Here is a 22,042-nt window from a genome sequence, read left to right as displayed (position 1 = left end):
GTCCTCGCGCCCCCGGGCACAGCCAGGCTGCATCCAGCCTGCCCGCCTGGACCTGGAGGGGTGTGTGCCCTTTGTCAGCCGCCTGGCTGGTCTGCGGTCCACCTTTCCGCCTTGCTAGTGAGTGCAGCAGTGCGTCAGCCTCAGGAGGTGACCCGCGCAGTCCCCTGCACACCGCAGCCCAGCCTTCCCGGAAGAAGCCCTCGTGAGGACAGAGAGGGTGGCCGCTGGAATCGACCCACAGACCCGAGTGTGTTCCGCCTTTCCACTGGCGACGGAATGTGCCCAGAGGTGGCCCCAGGGCAGAGGCGGGAGCTGAGCGGCCCAGTTGATGAACTGGAGCCGCGGAGGGTGGACAGCAGGCGGGACTCCAGCCCCAGGGCTTTGAGGAAGCACCAAGCTGGCAGCAGCCGGAGGGCCAGCAGCGGGGGTGCCTCTGCTTGTGTTCCCAGGGGAGGCCGAGGGTGTGGCTGAGGGCGTGGGAGCCACGTGGCCGGGCACCCAAGCCTGTGCTGGGGTCTTGTCACCTCTGTCACCTGAGGTTCTAAAAGTTCCTGCCCACCAGGGAAGCCAGCAGGAGCCGTGGGTGCACAGGGCTTGTGCAGGGCTGGACGCGGTGCCTGGTCCTGGCGAGGCCTCCGTCAAGGGCGCCCCATCCTGTTCTGTGGGGGAAGGAGTCCAAGGCAGGTGCTGGGAAACTGGACAGACAGCCAGCGAGTTAAGAGCCGAGCTGTGGGCACGCGACTCCCTGCCTGCCGCGGCGTGGGCCAGTGCTGGCGAGGGGTGGAGGGGTCCTCCCGTGCTGGCGGGGACCAGAGTCATGCAGCCCTTGTCAGAAAACCAAATAGACCTGCCTGGGGTCCCACAGCCCTGTTTCTGGGCGCATTTTGAAAGAGTCGAAGTCAGCTTGTCAAAGAGACGTCTGTGCACCAGGATCCCCGCAGCCTGCTCACAGTGACCAAGATGTGCAGGACCAAGAGTCTCAAGAGGTGAACGGACAAAGAAAACCTGGAATGAATGCACGGTGGACTACTATGCAGCCTTCAAAAGGGATAAAACCTGCCATTTGCAACAGTGTGGATGAACCTGGAACGAGATGTGGCATGGAGTAAGCCACCCACAGAAGGACAGGTGCTGACCTCACGCATGTGTGGAACCCCAGCACATCACAGTCCCAGAAGTAGAGGATGAATGGAGGTCACCAGGGGCTGGGCCGGGCAGGGACTGGGGAGGTGGGGGTGGCTTGGTGCAAGTCTCAGACCGGAGGACTGAGTTCCTGAGAACAATCGTCTAGCGTGGTGACCATGGTTAATAATGCGGTGTCTAATTCAGAAATGCTAAGAGAGTAGGTTTTAAATGTTCCACTACCAAAAGTAAAAAAGGGTAAGTGGGTGGTGGGCTTGCTGATGAGTTTGGCGTGTCGCTCCATGACATGTCCCCGTATCAAAATGCCTTCGTGCCCCACAGGTAAGTGCACTTACTATCTGTCAGCCAAACGGTGGGGCAGGCTGGGGCAGCCGAGTCAGTAAGAGCGAGCCGGATTCCCAGGGCCGCGCCGGGGCTCTGCCACCACCCGGGTAGAGGCTCGCAGCCCATGCTTCACCCCAGGCCCTCTTGCGCCGTCCCGCTTGGGAGCTTCTGCACCACACCAGGCTCCGCCCCGTGCCTTTCCCGCCCCTGTGGCCCGAGGAGGGGCCCTGGTACGTGCCCTCAGTGTGGGAGGTGAGCCTCGAGGCCGAGGACCTTCCTGGTGCCCAGCGAGGAAGCGGGCAGCGGGCTCAGCTGGTCTGGCCCCGGCTGGGCTCCTCGCCTCCTGCACAGCAGCCGCGCCTCCCGCCCGTTAGGCCCGCGCCTCTGCCTCCCCATCTGCCTCTCCGGCGGCCGCTCCTCCCCTGCCTGCCGCCACACCTCTGGGCGCCAGCTCAGCCCGGTGGTGCCCACGTGCCTGTCTTTTCAGGAAGGCGAGAACAACGACAAGTTCTTCACCCACCCCAAGAACGCCAGAGCGCTGGCGGCCTACCTCTTCGCACACAACCACCTCTTCTACCTGATGGAGCTGCTGACCGCCCTGCTCCTGCTGCTGCTGTCCCTGTGCGAGGCGCCCGCTGTCCCCGCGCTCAGGCTCGGCATCTATGTGAGTGCCTGGGCCCGCAAGCATGGCTGTCTGGGGGCAGAAAGCAGACAGGGAACATTCCAGAAGGACAGGGACTGCAAACACCTCAGGCAGAAGTGCAGGGCGGTCACCGAGGCCTTGAGAACAGTCTCACCTGGTTCCTGCTGGGCAGTGTGGTCAGTGGGCTCCCCGGATCTGTCCACAGTGACGTGCAGGGCGGGTCCCACTCAGGACCAGTGCCCTCCCCTGGGCTTCAGGGCGGTCACCCCCAGCGGTGCCCACACACTCCTCCAACCTGGACGGGAAGACAGGCTGGGGTCACTGGTGGCAGGCGGGAGGACGGTCCAGTCCCAACGATGCCCTCCGCCAGGCGAGCGCTTGGTCAGCGTGGGGCCTGGTGGTGTGGAGCGCCGTGGCCCCTGCCCAGCAGGAAGGACGGAGGCCCTGGCTGTGCAGCCTGGGCCCTTGGGCCCTTGTGACCCTTCCCCAGCCACCCGCCGCCCGGCTCCTCCTGGCACCTGGAGCTGGCTTTCCCTGCTGAGAGGGACCCGTCCCCGGGAAGACACAGCGGCCCGAGCAGACGAGGCTCCTGGAGGGTCTTGCCAGCGTGCCCGTCCTGGGTCCAACATGGGGAGCGAGGCCGGGTGGCCTTACTCATGGGTCTCAGTCGGTCCTGTGCCTCCCCTTGGTTTCTGTTTCTGAGTGCTTGGTTCCTGCTGCCCTGGAACAAGGCGAGGTGTGGGGCTGTCACACTGGTCCTCACGCTGCCCGTCGGGCTGCGCCCAGCCTGTCCTGTGCAGGTCCCAGGGGAGGCACCGGGCAGGCGCTCAAGCTGCAGCCTGCATGCTGGGAAGGAGTCCTGGGCGGGGTGGGGGGCGAGGTGGCCTGACGTGTCCCCCATGCTCTGCTTGCAGGTCCACGCCACCCTGGAGCTGTTCGCCCTGATGGTCGTAGTGTTTGAACTCTGCATGAAATTGCGGTGGCTGGGCCTCCACACCTTCATCCGGCACAAGCGGACCATGGTCAAGGTGGGTGTCCGTCTGCCCGCCACGCCGCGGCCTCCTGGCCACGTCTGCGTCACACCCGTGTCTTCGGCCTGATTTAAGATCGCCCACGGGTCCTCGGCACTCGGGGTGCCACCCAGGGTCCTTCCGGCCTCTGCACGCCCCCAGCTGTCCTGGCAGTGCCCTGCAGCCCAGGGTTAGCACTGCCGGGCAGGGACACGGTCACCGTGGGCTGTGTTGCTCTCCGCCTTGGGGATCGCCCAGCTCTGCCGACCCCGTGCTGCCCACTGCTGGCACTGCACCCCGGTGTGTGGCAGAGAAAGCGTCAGTAGGACGAGTCAGGTGGCACTCGGCAGCGTGGCCAGTGCACACCCTTGTCTGGGAGAATGTCCGAGTGAGCGGAGGTCAGCGAGCGGCAGGCCTCCAGGCTCCCAGGTGCGGGTGGGACGCTCCCCGGGAGAGGCTGGTGGTGCCCCAGTGTCTGACGTTTGGTTCTTGCGAGCCTGGTGGTCGGCTGCCGGGAGCACCCCCGTGAGGACACTCCAGGGCCACGGGTCGCCGGCGGGTCGCCGGCGGGTCGCGGGCTCTCCCGGGCTGCTTGGTGCTGGGGAGCGGCGGGGGGCTCGGGGCCAGCGGGCGTCAGCCCCGCGCGGGGGGCCCCAGGGCGGCCCAGCTGGCACTGCTGACGTGCTCCGTGCTGCCGCCTGTAGACCTGTGTCCTGCTGGTGCAGTTCATCGAGGCCATCGTGGTGCTGGTGCGGCAGACGTCCCACGTGCGGGTGACCCGGGCCCTGCGCTGCATTTTCCTGGTGGACTGCCGGTACTGCGGCGGCGTCCGGCGGTAAGGCCCTGGCGGGGCTGCTGGAGGGTCCCTCTGAGGGGAGCCCGAACCTCTGGCCGTGGAGCCGGCTGGGTCAGCTGGTGGCAGGCTAGTCCTGCGCACAGGTGGACAGGGCACCCCGGCTTCCCTGCCCCGCCTGGCGCAGAGCAGGCCCTGCGAGGTCGACCGTCCCTGACCCTGGGTCCCGGCCCCGTCCGTCCTGCCCGCAGCCCTCTGGAGCCAGCCCCCTCTGAGCGTGTCACCCGCTTGCTATCTCTGGACACAGCAGCTCCTGCCCAAGCAGCTGCTGGGCGCCCTCCTGGCACCTCCCCAGGCGCTAGGACCACACTGAAACCAGACCAAGCCGCGTCTTGTGTGGAAACTCCCTCTGGAGCATGCCTTGCCTGGGTCTCGTGGCCACGTGGGCCAGCAGTGCCTCCTGGGTGCCCATCCGCACAGCTGGAACCACGTCCCAGGAGCAGGAGGTCCTGGGGTGCCTTCGTGCATCCCTGTGCCCGCACTGGGCCTGCTGCCCGGGCCTCTCCTGCGGGGCCCTCTGTCACTCGGCTCGCCTGCCCTTGTTCCCGTCACCCACTGAGGGGCTCAGGCCCCATCGGGAGCGCGTGGTCGAGGGAGGCGAGGCGCGCCAGCCCGCCGCCCAGCCGCCGCTCTCTCCCCAGCAACCTGCGGCAGATCTTCCAGTCCCTGCCGCCCTTCGTGGACATCCTGCTGCTGCTGCTCTTCTTCATGGTCATCTTCGCCATCCTCGGTGAGTGCCGGCACCTGCGAGAAGGTGTGCAGCTGCATGTCCGGTCCCTAGGGCCACTGTGGCCAGGGACCACGGGCTAGGTGACCTGGAAGTGGACACGTGGTGCTCACAGCCCCAGAGGCCGCGGGTCTGGGGCGGGCCCCTGTCTGTAGCTGGCGCCTCCTTGCTGCAGCCTCACGTGGCGGAGAGGGCAAGGGGCTCTCTGGGGCCCTTTGTTTTTCTGTGTTGGGGATTGAACCCCAAACCCCTGACTGCCCAGCCGCGCCCCCCTTTTCATTCTTATCTTGAGACCAGGTCCCCAGTCGCCCAGGCTGTCGACGTCTGACCCTCCAGCCTCGGCCTCCGTGCGGCTGAGAACTCGGGGTGTGCCCCCACACCCGGGTGGCACGTTGCTCAGAACTCGGGGTGTGCCCCCACGCCTGGGCGGCACGTTGCTCTTGGGCACAGGGTGTCGCCCGTGGCACGTGCAGACGTGGCCCGTTCGCTCTCATGCCATGGGGCAGTGTACCTCCTGCTCTGCCGCTCTGGACGCTGTCCACGTCACACACCTGCTGCGCCTGTTCCGCTGCTGCCTGGCGCTCGTGCCCTGGCCTCCCCCGGCACGTGCCTGGGCCTGCGGGGTCCGCGGTCAGCTTCGTGCTGTGCCCCCGGCACCCAGCCTTTCTCGCCAGGGGGAGGTCTGGCCTCTGCAGGCAGGCAGCGTGGCCGACCCAGGGCGCCCGGGGTTCCAGCATGCCGCGAAGGCTGTCCCTGGGTGTGACGGCCCCGGAACCAGAGCGCCCTCCTGGCCAGCGGTCCTGAGTTCCCCGCTCCCGCCACCCTCTTGATGGAAGGGTTCGTGCTTCGCCTGAGGCTAGAGAGCTCCCTTCTCCACCCAGGACCTCGAGGACTTGGGAACAGCTCATTCCGGGAGGACGGGCGGGAAGAGTGGCCCTCCCCGGGACCCTGGCCACGGGAACAGCAGGACCCTGTGGAGTTTGCCTTGCTCTGTGTCCGAGCTGGGAGGCTGAGATCCAGCCCAGATGTGCTTTGTCTGGTCTGGAAAGTTTAAGCCAGCACTGGAGAAGGAGTAGCGAGCTCCAGCCATTCCAAAGCACGGACCTGCCTGTCCTGGGCCATCCCACCTGGCAGTAGGCCACCAGTGCCCAGTGCTCCTGCTGCCCGAGATGGCAGGTGTCCTCCTGGGCGCCACAGCCCCCGCCATGCCTGGCGCTCGCCCCTGGCCGCCGCGCACTGGCGTCGTTCTCCGACTCCGTGGGCCTGGTCTTGGGCCTCTGCCCTGACCCGTCTTGGCCTCTTTCTCCCACGGTCTAGGTTTCTACTTGTTCTCCTCCAATCCTTCCGACCCGGTAAGCAGTCGATGCCTCAGTCTCTTCTGGGTGGCTTTTCCTCAGACGGGCTGGAGGGACCCGTGGCCAGGTTAGGAAGGGACGCCCCGCCGGCTCCTGGCCCCGGAGAGCCCGTCACTCACCCTTAGCCGTTTATTTCCTGGAGGGTGGAGGCAGCCCGCTCCGTCCTTTGAGGAGGGCTCCCAAGGCCGGGTGTGGGGTGTCAGAGCGTTTGGCGCAGGCGCGGAGGAGAGCCAGGCTCCCTGCCAGACACGTGGCTGCCTGGAACACGTCCCCTGGAGTCGGTAGCCTGCCCTTGCCAGAGCAGTCCACGGTGCCTGGCCGTCCCAGGGGCTCCTGGGGGAGAGGGGAAGCAGGCGGGCAGGGCAGGGCTGCGGCGACCGCACAGGGCGAGCCCTCAGTGTGTCCCCCACCCCCAGTACTTCCGCACCCTGGAGGACAGCATCGTCAGCCTGTTCGTCCTGCTGACCACGGCCAAGTGAGTCTGGGCCCCCTCGCCTCCCGTCCCCGCGCACGCCCCGCAGAGCGCATCAGGCCTCAGCATGCGGCGCCCGGGGACTGTCCTTCACGGCCTGCCGTGGCCCGTGGTGGACCCTGTGCCCGTCAGTTTCCCAGACGTGATGATGCCCTCCTACGCCCGGAGCCCCTGGTCCTGCGTCTTCTTCATCGTGTACCTCTCCCTCGAGCTCTACTTCATCATGAACCTGGTGAGCAGCCCGCCCCGGTGGGCACCCGGGCACCTCCCAGGCCCGGTGGCCGTGTGGGGTTGGGGACCATCCTGTTGGGTCCCCTGGGCGTCAGGACCCCTCTCCCGTCAGGGCTGCTCAGGGACCGAGTGGCTCTTAAAGCACACACAGAACAACTCCCGAGGCTGGCACTTCCCGAGGCCCCCGAGGGTCTGTGGTCTCGGCTCTCAGTGCGCAGATGGCGAAGCCACAGGCGTTGCCCCGACGGGCGCGTGCCATGGCCACAGCCCAGCGTGGCCTGTGGACACTTTCCAGAGCCCTGCCCAGGCATCCCGGCCCCTGCGCCCACCTGCCAGGAGCTCCATGTGCGCTTGTAGCCCACTCGCCACGAGCACGCTGCCCCTAGGGTGAGCCGCCCTGTGCCCATGGGGCCTTGGAGGCGCTCGCTGCGGCGAGGCCGCTGCTGGGCTGTGACCACACAGCAGCACCGCAGTGACGGGGGCTTTGCGGGAGTTGCGTTGCTGGGCTGGAGCCCAGGCCTGGTGCCGCTGGGCAGGCGCCTGGCCGGCGAGCCGCCCCCAGCCCGTTAGGGGCGTTGGTGAACTTCCAGAAAGCACCGCCACAGCGCCACGAGGTCAGGCCCGGGCCCAAGCAGGAGCACTTTCCCCGGGTAGGCTGGGAGGCCTCCTGGAGACTTGGAGCTTTAAAAAAGAAAACTTCTTCTGTTTGTAATTTCTCCAAGTGTAAGAGAAAGAAGTGGGAACCTTGGCGTCCCCCATACTTTGTAGTTCGTTCCCATCTGTCTGTCGGAAGAGCAAAGTCTTGCTCCCCTGCGCTGTCACCACAGTCACGGAGACGCCTGGGGCCTCTCCAGGGGTGGGACCTCCTCGCCACCAGCAAGCAAGCCACTGGCCACCTCCTGGTGGCCTCTAACCTGACTGTTTTGACCCTGTCCACCTGGAGGTGCTCAGAGCTCTGGGAAGGGGTTTCCCACTTCCTCAAAAAGGATGTTACACAGGACATCAGTGCGGCGACAGCAGTGGAGGCCGGGGGAGGCTCACGGGGCCTCCACGCCCTCGCTGGCTGCGCCGCTTGCAGGACCCCACCTGGGACACTCTCCGAGCCCCGTCCTTTGGGTCCTCATGGAGACTTCGTGGCCTGGCTCCATGAGGCGGGATAACCGGCTGTAGCGTGGGAGCCCACAGGCTGCCCTGCCCTGCCGGACAGGTGGGGAAGCCCAGGCAGCCCGCGGGCAGGGCACCCGTCCCTCCAGGCCCAGAAGGGCCCCTCTGGAAAGATGCCGCTCTGTGACCTCTTGGATGAGAACCAGGTTTTCCGTGACCCACCTTAGGGGGCGTCAGGAGCCGGGAACCATGGGTGGGAAACAAAACTTAAAAGAACACCAAAACCAGCACTTGTGTGACGCTGCGGGCTGTGAAGATCCACTGGCCCAGCTGCCCGTGCTGCAGGTGAAGGGCGTTGGCACAGAGCCACGCCCACTGGCTCGCTTGCTTCTGTGACTGGTTTCACGGAACAACTGGCGTGTCCAGTCGGGAGTGGCAGCTGAGGCCACCTGGCCTTGGCAGCCTGAGTTTCTGGCTGCGCGGCCCTTGAGAGAAAGGAATGGCTCATCTTCAATCTGCAGAGTAAACGGGGCCCACGTGAGGGGAGGTGAGTCCCCTCACAACGCCTTTGGAAGACGACGTATTTCCAGAGAGGCCTCGTCACCGGCCTCCTCCCGCCCCGCCTGTAATGCAGCCATGCTCCTGGGCTGGTGGCGCAGGCCGCCGGGTGCCGCTTCCTGGCGTGCAGCCGCCTCCGCACATTCCCGGGGCACAAGTACTGGGTGCGGGAGGTGGAGCACGGCGTGATGCCTCTTCCCGCTCCGGTGGGAATGGAGACCTGGGCTCCTTCCTCCTGCTGCTTCCTTGTCCCCTGGCCCGTCCCTGGCCCAGGTGGCAGACACCCCCTGATTCCTGTGTCCTGGGGTGCAGGCCGGCCGAGGAAGGCCCTTCCTGCCGGGGACCTGCCTTCAGGGCGGCACACTCAGGCTCTGGGCCCCCACAGCTCCTGGCCGTGGTGTTCGACACCTTCAACGACATCGAGAAACGCAAGTTCAAGTCTCTGCTGCTGCACAAGCGAACCGCCATCCAGCACGCCTACCGCCTGCTCGTCAGCCAGCGGGTAGGGGCGCGGGGAGGCGGGCTGGTCTCCACCCCCTGCCCAGAGCAGCCCCCGAGTGCTGCAGGGCCAGACTTCAGAGCCAGAGTCTTGCCCGTGCGACAACGAGCAGGCCCTGGGTTCTCCCCTGCTGGGTGTCCAGCGTGGCTGCCCTGGCAGGCAGACAGTCTGCTCTGGGTTCCCTGCTCCACCTGCTGTCCCTCTCCCCAGAGGCCGGCTGGCATCTCCTACAGGCAGTTCGAAGGCCTGATGCGCTTCTACCAGCCCCGGATGAGTGCCAGGGAGCGCTTCCTGACTTTCAAGGCGCTGAATCAGAGCAGCACACCTCTGCTCAGGTGAGCGCGGTGCCGGAGAGGCGCACAGCCAGACACGGCACCGCCCGGGAGCTGGGGCACGCGGGCAGCAGGTGGGCAGCAGGCTCCTTAGGCCTGTGTTTTGGCCACAGAGCTTCTGCGGGTGGGTGGCATCTTCAGGATCCTCTCAGAGTCACAGAAGCCCAGCTCCAGTCCCTTGCAGGCAGGCTGGATGAAGACGAGCGTCTGCTCTGCAGCCCCCGGGCAGGGGCAGTCCCAGGTGGACGGAGACGGGTGGACACGTGTGCACACATGCACACACGCACACACGCACACACCGTGCACCCGGCACAGCTGCAAAGAACTGAGCTGGGTCTCCATGGGCAGAGGGGTCTCCAGGCGGCTGACGTGGGTCGGAGCAGCTGCCGCGGGGGGATGCGCGCTCTGGGTGGAGCCCAGCGCAGTCGGGCCCTGGGGCCCCGCCAGAAGACGCTCAGCGTCCGTCTCAGAATCGCAGACCGTCAGCAGCAGCATGGACGGAGGGGATCAGTCAGTGTGGGCGAGCCCCTCCAGGACGGGAGACCAGAGGCCGTGCTGGGACCCACGAGCTGTTCGTCCTCCCTGCTTAGGGGTGACAGCAGGGGCAGGGGGGCTCAGTGTTTGCTCTTCCTTGTGCTCCGACAGCCTGAAGGACTTCTACGACATCTATGAAGTCGCCGCCCTCAAGTGGAAGGCGAGTACCCCTGGAGAGGGAGGGGTGGGCAGGCGGATGCCAGTGGGCAAGGGACAGGAGCCACCAGAGGGCAGCTCGGTCCTGCTTGGGCAGCTGGGCACCTCTGAGAGCCCCAGCTGGGACGTGGCGCTGGGCTTGCGATCACCCAGTCTAGTCTGACGCCAGGAGGGTCAGCAGGGCTGCCCAGGTGCCCCTCTCACCCGTGGGCAAGTCCCTGCCCAGGGTGACCCCGGGTCTTAGGAAGCTCAGACACGGGCACTGCTCAGGCCAGCGGCTGCTCTGGGCATCCGCCCGCGCTGCCCCGCGTCAGCTCCCGATTGCCAGGCGGCGCCCCTGACTCTGTGGCTATTGCCTCGCAGGCCAAGAAGAACAGAGAGCACTGGTTCGACGAGCTTCCAAGGACGGCCTTCCTCATCTTTAAAGGCAAGGTCCACCTGGCGCTGACCCCGCAGCAGGGGCCTGGGGGTCCCCGAGGCCATAGGCAGGCCCTCGTGGGCGTGGCTGGCGCAGAGCTGGAGCCCGTGAGCGTGGCGCGCGTGCAGCTGTGCCGCGGCTGCTTCTTACTCAGACCAGAGCGGTGGTGTTCACTGAAGGAGGCCCGGAAGGGACCCCCAGGATGCCCGCCTAGTTCTCTGACCCTGTCCTGTTGCTTTTCTGTGCATCCTACACTCGAGAGACGATGCGTGTGGGAGGGCGGTTGGCTTAGGTACGGGGCCTAAGCTCGCTCCGGGCTGCAGGTGCACCCCTCCGGGGCTCACTCAGGCAGGCCCTCCTGCAGCCGGGCATCCGTGTGCCGTTAGCCCCGTACACGAAGGGCGTGCTGGGACGGTTTCTCCCAGAGGAGATGTCAATCTGAACGTTTCCTCTCTGCACATAGGAATCAACATCCTTGTGAAGTCCAAGGCCTTCCAGTATTTCATGTGTAAGTGACCCGCCGCCCTCCGGGCCCTTCCCTCCTGAGCCTTTGCTGATCTGGAGGGTGGACAGGCAGGCCATGAGTGCTGGGGCCGTGCGTCCTGACAGTGCCCACGCGGAGCCAGAGGCGAGCTCAGTGGGAGAGCAAGTGAGACCCTGGGTTCCGCCCCGGCACCTGAGGAAGTAAATAAATAACGAGAGGAGGGGAGGAAAGCCACAACAGTGTGACCGTGTGCCCAGCACCGAGGTCAGCAGTCCCCGCAGGGCCAGGCCTTCCTGGTCGCCTGGACCTGGGCTCCCGTTCCTGCTCGCTTTAGATCTGGACTCCAGAACCAGGGCGTGACTTCTCCCGGGTCTGTTTTACCCTCGAGGTTCTTTCCCCCTCCTCTCCCTCCTGCAGGGCTGTTGAGGAGGTGGGATTGGAGTCCTTCCTCGTGGTTCCGCGTGCTCCCCTGCTACCTGTTGCCTGTGGTTAGGCAGTTATGTCAAGACTCTGCTAGTAACTTCTAAACTAATTTAAGATAAAAATTCAGTTACCCATTGCATTTCAAGTGCTCAATAGCCACAAACAGTGACCAACAGTACAGGTAGGACTACGTCCATTGCCACAGAAAGTTCTCTTGGACAGTGCCAATCTGCAGTCTCAAGCAGATTCAGTCTTTGCAAGATGCTCTGGTTCCTTTTAGCAGGTGTTTAGAGACCACAATCTGACATGCTAGGGGTGCTCTTTGCTTAGGATGGGTTACTACAGTTAGGCTTTTCCGTGGAAGTGGCTAGCATATTACCTTTTGAAAGGTAACTGTGTTGTGGGTGCAGTAGTGCACACCTGTAATCCCAGTGACTAGGAAGGCTGATGCAGGAGGATCTCAAGTTCAAAGCCAGCCTCAGCAACTTAGCAAGGCCCTGAGCAACTCAGTGAGACCCTGTCTCTAAATAAAATATGAAAAAGGATGTGGCTCAGTGGTTAAGCACCCCTGGTTCAATCCCTAGTACCAAAATAAATAAATGAGGACTGTTGTGTTTATCCTGATACTCAAAATTCAGGCCTATGGGGTGCTTACCTAACTCTACCAATCTGACGTGTCTGGACTCCGAGTCTTAAAACACAGGTTCCTGGTGGCACTGGCACAGTTACTCAGTCCCAGCACAGTCCCAATGATGCAGTGACCAGGCGCATCCCCCCAGGACACTCAGATCACTGCGTTTAGTCACCTGGGGTTTTTCCTCCATGTGGACACACGTTTATCTTCCTTTATTTCATTTTGTTTTAAATTTTGGGGGATTGCTTCTTTTGTTTAATTGTTTAATATAATTATGTAGAATATTTACATGGTCCTAAGTCAGATCTGTGAAACAAAATACATTCAAGGAAGTTAAGCCCGCCTGTCACCTCCCCTAGGTGACTTTCTTTACGGTTTTCCTTTCTGATCTCTGAACACTGCACGATGCATATATGCACATCTCCCAGTCTGAAGTTAACAGGAGCACCTGGACCCTTTCTTTCCCAGTTAACACGCCCTAGAGACCACTCGGGTGACCTAGAGAGGCTACCTGGTTTCCTCCTTACCCCTGACGTACGCTCTCTTGTGAATATCCGGCAGTCTGTCCATCCACCCAGCCCCCTGTGATGGTCATTCAGTAGTGCTGCTGTGAGTGGCTGCCCGTGTTCTTCCTTTTGTATTTTGCAAGTGTGTCGTTGGGTCAATTCGAGCAGTGGATTGCTGGTAAAGGCTCAGTGCTGTGCCCTCTGCTAAGTGGTTCATGGGCCATTCCAAACTCAGACGCCCCAGGGGAAGCCACATGTTCTGTGCTCAGTGGCCTGCGTGCTGGCCAGCGTTTACAGCGACTCGGGATAATCCCCCATCTCCTGGTGTCCTTGCAGTGATATAGAGGGGCTTTGAGACACTCCTAGCTATTTCCTGAGCGAAGCCCTGGTAATTAGCTCGATGGTGAGACCCCCGAGCAGAAGGACGCCCCTCTCCAGGGGTGTGGAGCAGCCCCGTCGTCTGCACGGCCAGAGCTTCCCAGAAGCTAACCAGGGATGCGGCCGTGACCGCAGGTTTCCAAACCCGCCCATCCTGTCTGTCCCCTCTGTGGCCTGTTTCAGACGCGGTGGTGGCGGTCAACGGGATGTGGATCCTCGTGGAGACCTTCATGCTGAAAGGTGAGCCTGGGCGGGGCGCCCTGCTGTGCGGCCCCGCTCACCCCTGAGCCGGCTCCTCTGTCTCGCAGGCGGGAACTTCTTCTCCAAGCACGTGCCCTGGAGTTACCTGGTCTTTCTCACCAGTGAGTCCTGGCGCCGCTCCGCCCAGCTGCGGGCTTCAGACCCGCCAGGAGAGCTTCCGCCTGCGGGAGCCCCTCGTGGCTTCCCTGGGAAGGGACCTGGGGAGGGGACGGAAGCTCAGTCTGGTCCCTGGCTCCTGGTGATCTCCGTGGGCAGGTCCAGGTCCAGGTGTGACCTGCCCCGGCACACAGCCCTCCAGCGCCCCTCTGGACTGCCCTCTGGCCGCTTCTGCCATTTGCTCCGCTCTGGGCAGGACCCCGACCTGCCCACACCTCCCTGCGCCCGCCCGGGTGCTCCCCGCCCGAGCCGAGGCTCCGACTCTCTGCCGGGCCCTCTGGCGCCCCTGAAGGCTGAACTCGCTGCACACACTCCCCAGACTCTATGCCCGGTGCCCTCGGGCACGGCCAGCTCTGCCCGCTGGTGCCTGCAGGATGCCTGGCACCGCGAAGGTGCTCGGGAGCCTCCTCACAGGCAGAGGTTCTGGGCATCCCCGGAGAGGAGGGCGGCGTCTCTGTTAGGCAGCGGCCCCGTCGCCCCCCATGGGCAGCCCTCTCCGGTGTGGGTGTGGGTGTGGCCTGGGCTCAGCCAGCAACCTCTGCCCGTGGGGAGCTGCGGGGCAGCCCCGGGGAGGCGCCGGGTGTGTGCCGACCGCCCCTCTGTCCACAGTCTACGGGGTGGAGCTGTTCCTGAAGGTCGCCGGCCTGGGCCCCCTGGAATACCTGTCCTCTGGATGGAACCTGTAAGTGGACGACCACTCCTTCCCCAGGGCAGAGGCTCCCAGGGCAGCCTTGAGTCCTGCACAGCCGCCCCCGGGCCCTTTCCAAGAGCAGGTCCTGTCTCCCTGGAGCAGCCCGCACACGGCTCAGGGGCTTCCAGGGTCCCCTCCTGTCTGAGGCCCCTCGGTCACCACGCCCACCCTCCTGCAGTGGCCCTGAGGTCCCTTAGGCTCTCTGGAGTCATCGGCTCCTCCTTTCCTGTAACCACGTGCCCACAGAGGAGCCTCCACGGCCTCCGTGGCCAGCCGTGAGGAGAGCCCAGGCCCGCACCCTGCCCACCATGAGCCCGGGCCCTTACCTCCCATTAGAGTCCACTCTCCTGTGGAGCCGGGCGGTTTGGGGGCAGAGAGGAAAGCCGCTGATAAACGGGATTGGAGAACGGGGCCCGGGGTGTGGGGCGTCCCGAGCGCTCAGCACGTGGGAGGTCGAAGCAGGAGGGTGGCTTAGCCCAGCACCAGGACAGCGCGGCCCCATCCCAGGGGACGGAGAAAGGCTGGGGACAGCACGGTGGTCCCCGCGTGTCCCAGAAAGTCCAGGGAGGGTGTGACTGTGTCTGAGGGGAGGGCCTGCGTCCCTCTGCTGGGACTGTCACCGGAAATCCCGCTCCCCCCACAGGCCCGGGTGACCAGAGGTCCCGGGCACCGCAGAGGCCGGACCTGCTGCCCTCAGTCATTAGACCAGGCCGAGCCCCTGGGGCGGGTCCAGGCCTTTGTCCCCAGGAGTCAGCGTGTGAAGCCTGACCCCCAGGACCTGGACTGACAGGCCCGGCCAGCCCAACCTAAGGGACCGCAGGGCAGAGCAGGGTGCTCCCCCGGCTGGCTGGACGCGGCCCTGCGGGCTGTTGGCCTCATGCTGGCCTTGGGCAGCCGAGGCGGGGGTGCAGCGGGGCGCGGCGGCTGACCTGCCTCTCCTGGGCAGGTTCGACTTCTCCGTCACGGCGTTGGCCCTCCTGGGACTGCTGGCGCTGGCCCTCGACATGGAGCCCTTCTACTTCATCATGGTCCTGCGTCCCCTCCAGCTGCTGAGGTGACGCCACGGGGCTGGCGCAGGGGCAGCGGGAGAGCTCTGGGGAGGGGAAGGGAGGACCCGGTGAGCGAGGACCCAGGACCCTGCACAGAGCGGCAGGGCCGCTGCCTCCGTGGGGCCAGCCCCTCTGTCCTGGGTGTCTGTCCCTCTGTGAGCCCCTCTGACCTGGGTGTCCGTCCCTCTGTGAGCCCCTCTGTCCTGGGTGTCCGTCCCTCTGTGAGCCCCTCTGTCCTGGGTGTCCGTCCCTCTGTGAGCCCCTCTGTCCTGGGTGTCTGTCCCTCTGTGAGCCCCTCTGGCCTAGGTGTCTGTCCCTCTGTGAGTTCCTCCCTGTCCTGGGTGTCTGTCCCTCTGTGAGTTCCTCCCTGTCCTGGGTGTCCGTCCCTCTGTGAGCCCCTCTGTCCTGGGTGTCCGTCCCTCTGTGAGCCCCTCTGTCCTGGGTGTCTGTCCCTCTGTGAGCCCCTCTGTCCTGGGTGTCTGTCCCTCTGTGAGTTCCTCCCTGTCCTGGGTGTCTGTCCCTCTGTGAGTTCCTCCCTGTCCTGGGTGTCCGTCCCTCTGTGAGCCCCTCTGTCCTGGGTGTCCGTCCCTCTGTGAGCCCCTCTGTCCTGGGTGTCTGTCCCTCTGTGAGCCCCTCTGTCCTAGGTGTCTGTCCCTCTGTGAGTTCCTCCCTGTCCTGGGTGTCTGTCCCTCTGTGAGTTCCTCCCTGTCCTGGGTGTCCGTCCCTCTGTGAGCCCCTCTGTCCTGGGTGTCCGTCCCTCTGTGAGCCCCTCTGTCCTGGGTGTCTGTCCCTCTGTGAGCCCCTCTGTCCTGGGTGTCTGTCCCTCTGTGAGTTCCTCCCTGTCCTGGGTGTCTGTCCCTCTGTGAGCCCCTCTGTCCTGGGTGTCTGTCCCTCTGTGAGCCCCTCTGTCCTGGGTGTCTGTCCCTCTGTGAGTTCCTCCCTGTCCTGGGTGTCTGTCCCTCTGTGAGTTCCTCCCTGTCCTGGGTGTCTGTCCCTCTGTGAGCCCCTCTGTCCTGGGTCTCTGTCCCTCTGTGAGCCCCTCTGTCCTGGGTGTCCGTCCCTCTGTGAGCCCCTCTGTCCTGGGTGTCCGTCCCTCTGTGAGCCCCTCTGTCCTGGGTGTCCGTCCCTCTGTGAGCCCCTCTGTCCTGGGTGTCCGTCCCTCTGTGAGCCCCTCTGACCTGGGTGTCCGTCCCTCTGTGAGCCCCTCTGTCCTGGGTGTCCGTCCCTCTGTGAGTTCCTCCCTGTCCTGGGTCTGTCCCTCTGTGAGCCCCTCTGTCCTGGGTGTCCGTCCCTCTGTGAGCCCCTCTGACCTGGGTGTCCGTCCCTCTGTGAGCCCCTCTGACCTGGGTGTCTGTCCCTCTGTGAGCCCCTCTGTCCTGGGTGTCCGTCCCTCTGTGAGCCCCTCTGTCCTGGGTGTCCGTCCCTCTGTGAGCCCCTCTGTCCTGGGTGTCCGTCCCTCTGTGAGCCCCTCTGTCCTGGGTGTCTGTCCCTCTGTGAGTTCCTCCCTGTCCTGGGTCTGTCCCTCTGTGAGCCCCTCTGTCCTGGGTGTCCGTCCCTCTGTGAGCCCCTCTGACCTGGGTGTCCATCCCTCTGTGAGCCCCTCTGTCCTGGGTGTCCGTCCCTCTGTGAGTTCCTCCCTGTCCTGGGTCTGTCCCTCTGTGAGCCCCTCTGTCTTGGGTGTCCGTCCCTCTGTGAGTTCCTCCCTGTCCTGGGTGTCCGTCCCTCTGTGAGTTCCTCTCTGTCCTGGGTGTCCGTCCCTCTGTGAGCCCCTCTGTCCTGGGTGTCCGTCCCTCTGTGAGCCCCTCTGTCCTGGGTGTCCGTCCCTCTGTGAGTTCCTCTCTGTCCTGGGTGTCCGTCCCTCTGTGAGCCCCTCTGTCCTGGGTGTCCGTCCCTCTGTGAGTTCCTCCCTGTCCTGGGTGTCCGTCCCTCTGTGAGTTCCTCCCTGTCCTGGGTCTCTGTCCCTCTGTGAGTTCCTCCCTGTCCTGGGTCTCTGTCCCTCTGTGAGTTCCTCCCTGTCCTGGGTCTCTGTCCCTCTGTGAGTTCCTCCCTGTCCTGGGTCTCTGTCCCTCTGTGAGTTCCTCCCTGTCCTGGGTGTCTGTCCCTCTGTGAGTTCCTCCCTGTCCTGGGTCTGTCCCTCTGTGAGCCCCTCTGTCCTGGGTGTCCGTCCCTCTGTGAGCCCCTCTGTCTTGGGTGTCCGTCCCTCTGTGAGTTCCTCCCTGTCCTGGGTGTCCGTCCCTCTGTGAGTTCCTCTCTGTCCTGGGTGTCCGTCCCTCTGTGAGCCCCTCTGTCCTGGGTGTCCGTCCCTCTGTGAGCCCCTCTGTCCTGGGTGTCCGTCCCTCTGTGAGTTCCTCTCTGTCCTGGGTGTCCGTCCCTCTGTGAGCCCCTCTGTCCTGGGTGTCCGTCCCTCTGTGAGTTCCTCCCTGTCCTGGGTGTCCGTCCCTCTGTGAGTTCCTCCCTGTCCTGGGTCTCTGTCCCTCTGTGAGTTCCTCCCTGTCCTGGGTCTCTGTCCCTCTGTGAGTTCCTCCCTGTCCTGGGTCTCTGTCCCTCTGTGAGTTCCTCCCTGTCCTGGGTCTCTGTCCCTCTGTGAGTTCCTCCCTGTCCTGGGTGTCTGTCCCTCTGTGAGTTCCTCCCTGTCCTGGGTCTGTCCCCTCCTCACACAGCCAGGCTTTGCCCCTGCATATCACCTGCTTCATTTATAAAATGGCAGACAGGGGTTGCCGCCTCCTCCCATGTGGAGCTGTGGAGACCATGCTCGGCTCTGCCCCTGGGGAGCGTCCCGCTGCGCCACGAGGCGCCTGGGCTGCCAGCTCCCAGGTGGAGGTGCGCCAGGCGGCCCGGCCCCTTCCGCCTCCACATGCCACTGTCCCGCCTCGCCCAGGTTGTTCAAGCTGAAGAAGCGGTACCGTGACGTGCTGGACACCATGTTCGAGCTGCTGCCCCGGATGGCCAGGTACTGCCCTTCCCCTGGCCTGCAGGTCCAGGCGCCATGAGGCTCGTGCCCCGTGGGGGCCGGGAGCTGGGTGGTAGCTGGGGCAAGGCGGAGGCCCAGGAAGGACTGAGACTCGAGGGCCGAGGGTCTGGAAGGAGACTGGTCTGGCCACGCAGGTCTCCCCGGCACGCTCTCCTCTGCTGACCCGTCTGAGCTCTCCAGTGGGGGGCGGGGGCTGTCCCCTCACTTACCTCCGTGTCTGCGTTCGCAGGTAAGGCCCTGTGAGTCGCCTCCGCAGGTAAGGGTGCATCTCTGGGCGGGGCGCCTCTCCCTAGCGTCCCGCGCTGGGCTATCCCGCCCAGACCAGGCAGCTCCGCTCGCGAGCCTGGCTAGGGGCATGCCTCCTGCAGTCGGCTCCGTGGGTCCGCCGGCCGGGTGCCCTCCTGGCCCGCAGTCACCTGTGCTCTTGCGCCCCCAGCCTCGGCCTCACCCTGCTCACCTTCTACTACTCCTTCGCCATCGTGGGCATGGAATTCTTCTGCGGGCTGCTGTACCCCAACTGCTGCAAGTGAGTGGCCGCCAGTGCCCAGCGTTGGGTCCCAGTGGGACTGCCCGCCTGGGCCTCCACACCACGGTGCCCGCGGGCCCGGCGCTCTGCTTGCTCTCGGTGCTTAGGCACAGGAGCCCAGTGGGGACCTCAGATGAGGGGACCTGAGCAAGGGTCCTGTTCCCCAGGCAGGGTTCAGGCCCAGCAGGACCCCAGCAGCTCCCCTCCCCAGACCAGAGGGCCCCGAGTCCCATCCCTCCAGGAATGGCCAGGGACCGGAAAGCACCAGGTCTCCTAGGGGCAGCCTGGTGGGTGAGACAGTGGACGCACGGCAGGAGGACCGTGACTGTGAAGCTCCGGCGGCGGGCGGGAACCAGCCCCCTGCCCCTGCCCCTGCCCCTCCCGAGGCGTCTCATGAGCTGCAGGCTCTCGGTCGCTGCTCAGCTTGGCGTCCTCTTCCGAGGAGCCCGGTGCCTCTGCAAGCACTAATGAGGTCCCAGGGACGCTGTAGCTGGCTGTGGCCGGAGCCCGCGGCAGGGCCCAGCTTCATGGCACAGGGAGCTGCTTCAAGTGCCCGGCCCAGCTCTGGCCAGGTTGCGCCGCTGGCAGGAGGCTCAGGTCTCTGCCCGGCACAAACTTGCGGAGCGGAATTGAACAGGCTGGCCGTGAAGGAGAGTGGACAATAGGGACCAGCCCCTCACCAGGGCAGAGCTCTGGGAAGCCCAGCAAAGCGTTCCTTCCTGGTGGCTGGTGCCAGGCCCACCCTAGAGCCCCCTAAGGTGGGGCACATGCAGAAGTGGCCTTGCAGCTGCACAGACAGGCCCAGCGAAGGGGCCTGGGAGCAGGCCTGGGGCTCCCACAGAGATGGCAGGGCCCCCCTCATGGAGGCCAGAGCAGGAGCCAGAGAGGGCCGGGAGGAAGCCCAGCAGGGAGACAGCAGGCCAGGGCCAGGCCTCGACCTGCATGCGCTGGTCTGTGGGGGTGACCAGGCTGTGACCCTCCCGCCCCTCCTCCGCAGCACTAGCACGGTGGCAGACGCCTACCGCTGGTTCAACCACACCGTGGGCAACGGCACGGTGCTGGAGGAGGGCTACTACTATCTCAACAACTTCGACAACATCCTGAACAGCTTCGGTGAGTGGGAGCTGCACGAGGGACCTCCGGCTTCCCCCTTTGTCACCACAGGTCCCAGAGGTGGTGAAACAACCATGTGAGGCTGTCCCTGCTGAGCCGCTTGCCGCCTTCTCTGAAGTCCCCTCCGGCCTGGCTGGAGGCTGCAGTCCAAGCCAGGTCTAGGGCCCCCTCGTCCACCAGATTTTATTCCTTCCCCTGACACTTTCCCACCCTCGGGGAGAAGAACTTCTTGCCTCAGCTGGCAGGGTGCAGCCTGGCACCAGAGTGCCACCCGCCGGCACAGTGCGGGCCGCAGGGAGGTCCAGCCGTATCAGTGCTGCTGCAGGGTCCCATGCTGTCCAGCTCAGGCCTGACCCCAGCGCCTCAGATAAGCCAGTGGGACGGGGCTGGAGGGACGTGGTCCTACCAGATGGGGAAGGGGGACCCTCCCGACGGCCCAGAGCTGTACCTTGTAAGGCCCCCAACCCAGCCCTGGGCCGTGGCAGCTCTTGAGGCAAAGGGCGTGCCCTCCCGGGGACAGGCCAAGGCGGAAGGACTTCCGGGGAGGAGGGGCCTGGCAGCTGCCCGCAAGGAGCAGTTCTGATTGGACGCTTCCCCCTCCCTCCGCAGTGACCTTGTTTGAGCTCACGGTCGTCAACAACTGGTACATCATCATGGTGAGTCCCGATCGCAGGGCGCCTCGCTGGTCCTGCGCTGCAGGGCTTGGAGTCCTGCGTCAGGCCGCGGCACAGGCTCCGCCCTCACTGTGGGCTGCACTTGGCCTTCTCCCTGCCGTTGGGCCCGTGCAGCCGTGTGGCCTGTGGGCGCAGTGGCCCGCCCGTGGTGCCAGGGCTCAGGGCAGAGGCGGGACGAGTTCCCAGCCAGCCCGGGCAGCACGTGGGGCGTTGTCTAGCAAGGGGAGTGCTGTGCATAGGTTCTGGGTTCCTCCCCTTCCTTAAACTCCCCAGGGCAAGCTCCTGCTTTTGATAGACAGCCGAGCCCGTCTGGGACCAGCCAGCCATCCTGAGAACATCCCGGGCTCACACGGTGGCCAGGGATAGCTAGACGGAGGGAGGCGACTTACAAAAGCAGATCAGGAGGGTCTGTAGGGTGGGAGGCCTGGCCCTGGCCGGGCGGGGGGGGCCTGGAGCTCACCGCCGCTTCCTGTGGCAGGAAGGGGTCACCTCGCAGACCTCCCACTGGAGCCGCCTCTACTTCATGACCTTCTACATCGTGACCATGGTAGGCCTCCGCCCTGCCCCCTGGGCCCCGAGCGGCGGCCCTCGCAGCTGACTCCCCCTCCCGCCAGGTGGTGATGACCATCATCGTGGCCTTCATCCTGGAGGCCTTCGTCTTCCGGATGAACTACAGCCGCAAGAACCAGGGCTCGGAAGGTCTGTGCGGCGGTGGTCTCGGGCGGTGTCCGCCCCTCTGTCTGTCTGTGGGTCAGGTCTTGGCAGGCTGATTGTGGTGGTCAGTCCCCTGGTGGTTCAGCCTGTCTGTCTCAAACTCTTGTATTGATTTGCAAAACTGCTCACGATCTCACTGTGAACCAAGAGCGGTAGCGTCCTGGTTTAAGATGCCCACGCAGCCCGTCCTCCCCAGCCTGAGCCCCGAGGCTGGGAGCCGAGGGAGATGGAGAGCTCCGTCTCTGGCCGAGTCGGGTTGAGCTGTTTCTTGTTGGTTTCTGAGTGACGGGTGGTCCTCCTGCAGTTCAGGTGGCGTGACCCCCACCGACTGCAGAGGCCAGGCGCTGCTCCCAAGGCGGCTTTGGGAAGGCCTCGCTGTCCCGGGTGCAGGCTGTTCTCTCCGCCTGGAGGTCCCTCGAGGCCTCTGTCCCCTGCAGGCTGCGGCCAGACTACAGTCCCGACACCAGCACGGGAGGAAGGGGGTCCCAGAGGCTGAGGGGGAGGGGAGACCTAGGACCCACGGAGGGGCGGAGGCCTGGGAGCTGCAGCCTCCTGCCCCTCCCTGCAGTGGACAGCGGCATCACGCTGGAGAAGGAGCTGTCCAAGGACGAGCTGGTCGCCATGCTGGAGCTCTACCGGGAGGCACAGGGGGCCACCTCCGACATCACGCGGCTGCTCGAGACCCTCTCCCAGATGGAGAGATACCAGGTGAGCGGCCGGAGGAGCAGGTTGGCGTGGCCGAGCGCTGGGGACACTCCTGGGCGGCAGGACGCCAGGGCCCCGGCACGGTGGGTCCAGCAGCCTCTGCCCTTCTTCAGCAAAATTCCCTGATGTTTCTGGGACGGAGATCGAGGACCAAAAGCGACCTAAGCCTGAAGATGTACCAGGAGGAGATCCAGGTAGGCCCTGCCGCCCTCCCCCGCCATGCTGGCAGGCTCGCGGGTCCCTGTGCCAGTGGAGGAGGAGGGTCTGGGGACACGCGGGTCTCCACTGCCTGTGCTGCCGGGGGCTCGGGCCTGCTCAGCCTGACCCCTTGCTGACTGGCAAGCAGAGGCCGTTCTCAGTGGCCTGTCCCGTGGCGTCACTGCCCCGGAGAGTCTCCA

General features: G+C 65.0%; 1 protein-coding gene across 2 annotated transcripts in view; it reads left to right on the top strand.

The window, feature by feature from the left end:
* Tpcn1 (two pore segment channel 1) overlaps positions 1-22,042 on the top strand; it is a 54,063-nt gene that overhangs the window by 28,646 nt on the left and 3,375 nt on the right. For both annotated transcript variants that reach the window (XM_047560413.1, XM_047560412.1), the window contains exons 4-27: positions 1,955-2,131; positions 3,025-3,138; positions 3,825-3,955; positions 4,615-4,703; positions 6,018-6,052; positions 6,472-6,530; positions 6,660-6,759; positions 8,806-8,922; positions 9,130-9,254; positions 9,897-9,945; positions 10,305-10,368; positions 10,823-10,867; positions 12,968-13,024; positions 13,093-13,146; positions 13,811-13,883; positions 14,839-14,946; positions 17,820-17,891; positions 18,349-18,438; positions 19,436-19,551; positions 20,161-20,207; positions 20,704-20,772; positions 20,840-20,924; positions 21,508-21,647; positions 21,758-21,838. In XM_047560413.1, coding sequence (XP_047416369.1) covers positions 1,955-2,131; positions 3,025-3,138; positions 3,825-3,955; positions 4,615-4,703; positions 6,018-6,052; positions 6,472-6,530; positions 6,660-6,759; positions 8,806-8,922; positions 9,130-9,254; positions 9,897-9,945; positions 10,305-10,368; positions 10,823-10,867; positions 12,968-13,024; positions 13,093-13,146; positions 13,811-13,883; positions 14,839-14,946; positions 17,820-17,891; positions 18,349-18,438; positions 19,436-19,551; positions 20,161-20,207; positions 20,704-20,772; positions 20,840-20,924; positions 21,508-21,647; positions 21,758-21,838 — 2,097 coding nt within the window. The remainder of the gene's footprint in view (positions 1-1,954; positions 2,132-3,024; positions 3,139-3,824; positions 3,956-4,614; positions 4,704-6,017; positions 6,053-6,471; positions 6,531-6,659; positions 6,760-8,805; positions 8,923-9,129; positions 9,255-9,896; positions 9,946-10,304; positions 10,369-10,822; positions 10,868-12,967; positions 13,025-13,092; positions 13,147-13,810; positions 13,884-14,838; positions 14,947-17,819; positions 17,892-18,348; positions 18,439-19,435; positions 19,552-20,160; positions 20,208-20,703; positions 20,773-20,839; positions 20,925-21,507; positions 21,648-21,757; positions 21,839-22,042) is intronic.

This window comes from Sciurus carolinensis, chromosome 8, assembly GCF_902686445.1.
Source record: "Sciurus carolinensis chromosome 8, mSciCar1.2, whole genome shotgun sequence".
NCBI classification, from domain to species: Eukaryota; Metazoa; Chordata; class Mammalia; order Rodentia; family Sciuridae; genus Sciurus; species Sciurus carolinensis.
Note: the sequence above shows the minus strand (reverse complement) of the source record. Positions and strands in the feature narration are given on the sequence as shown.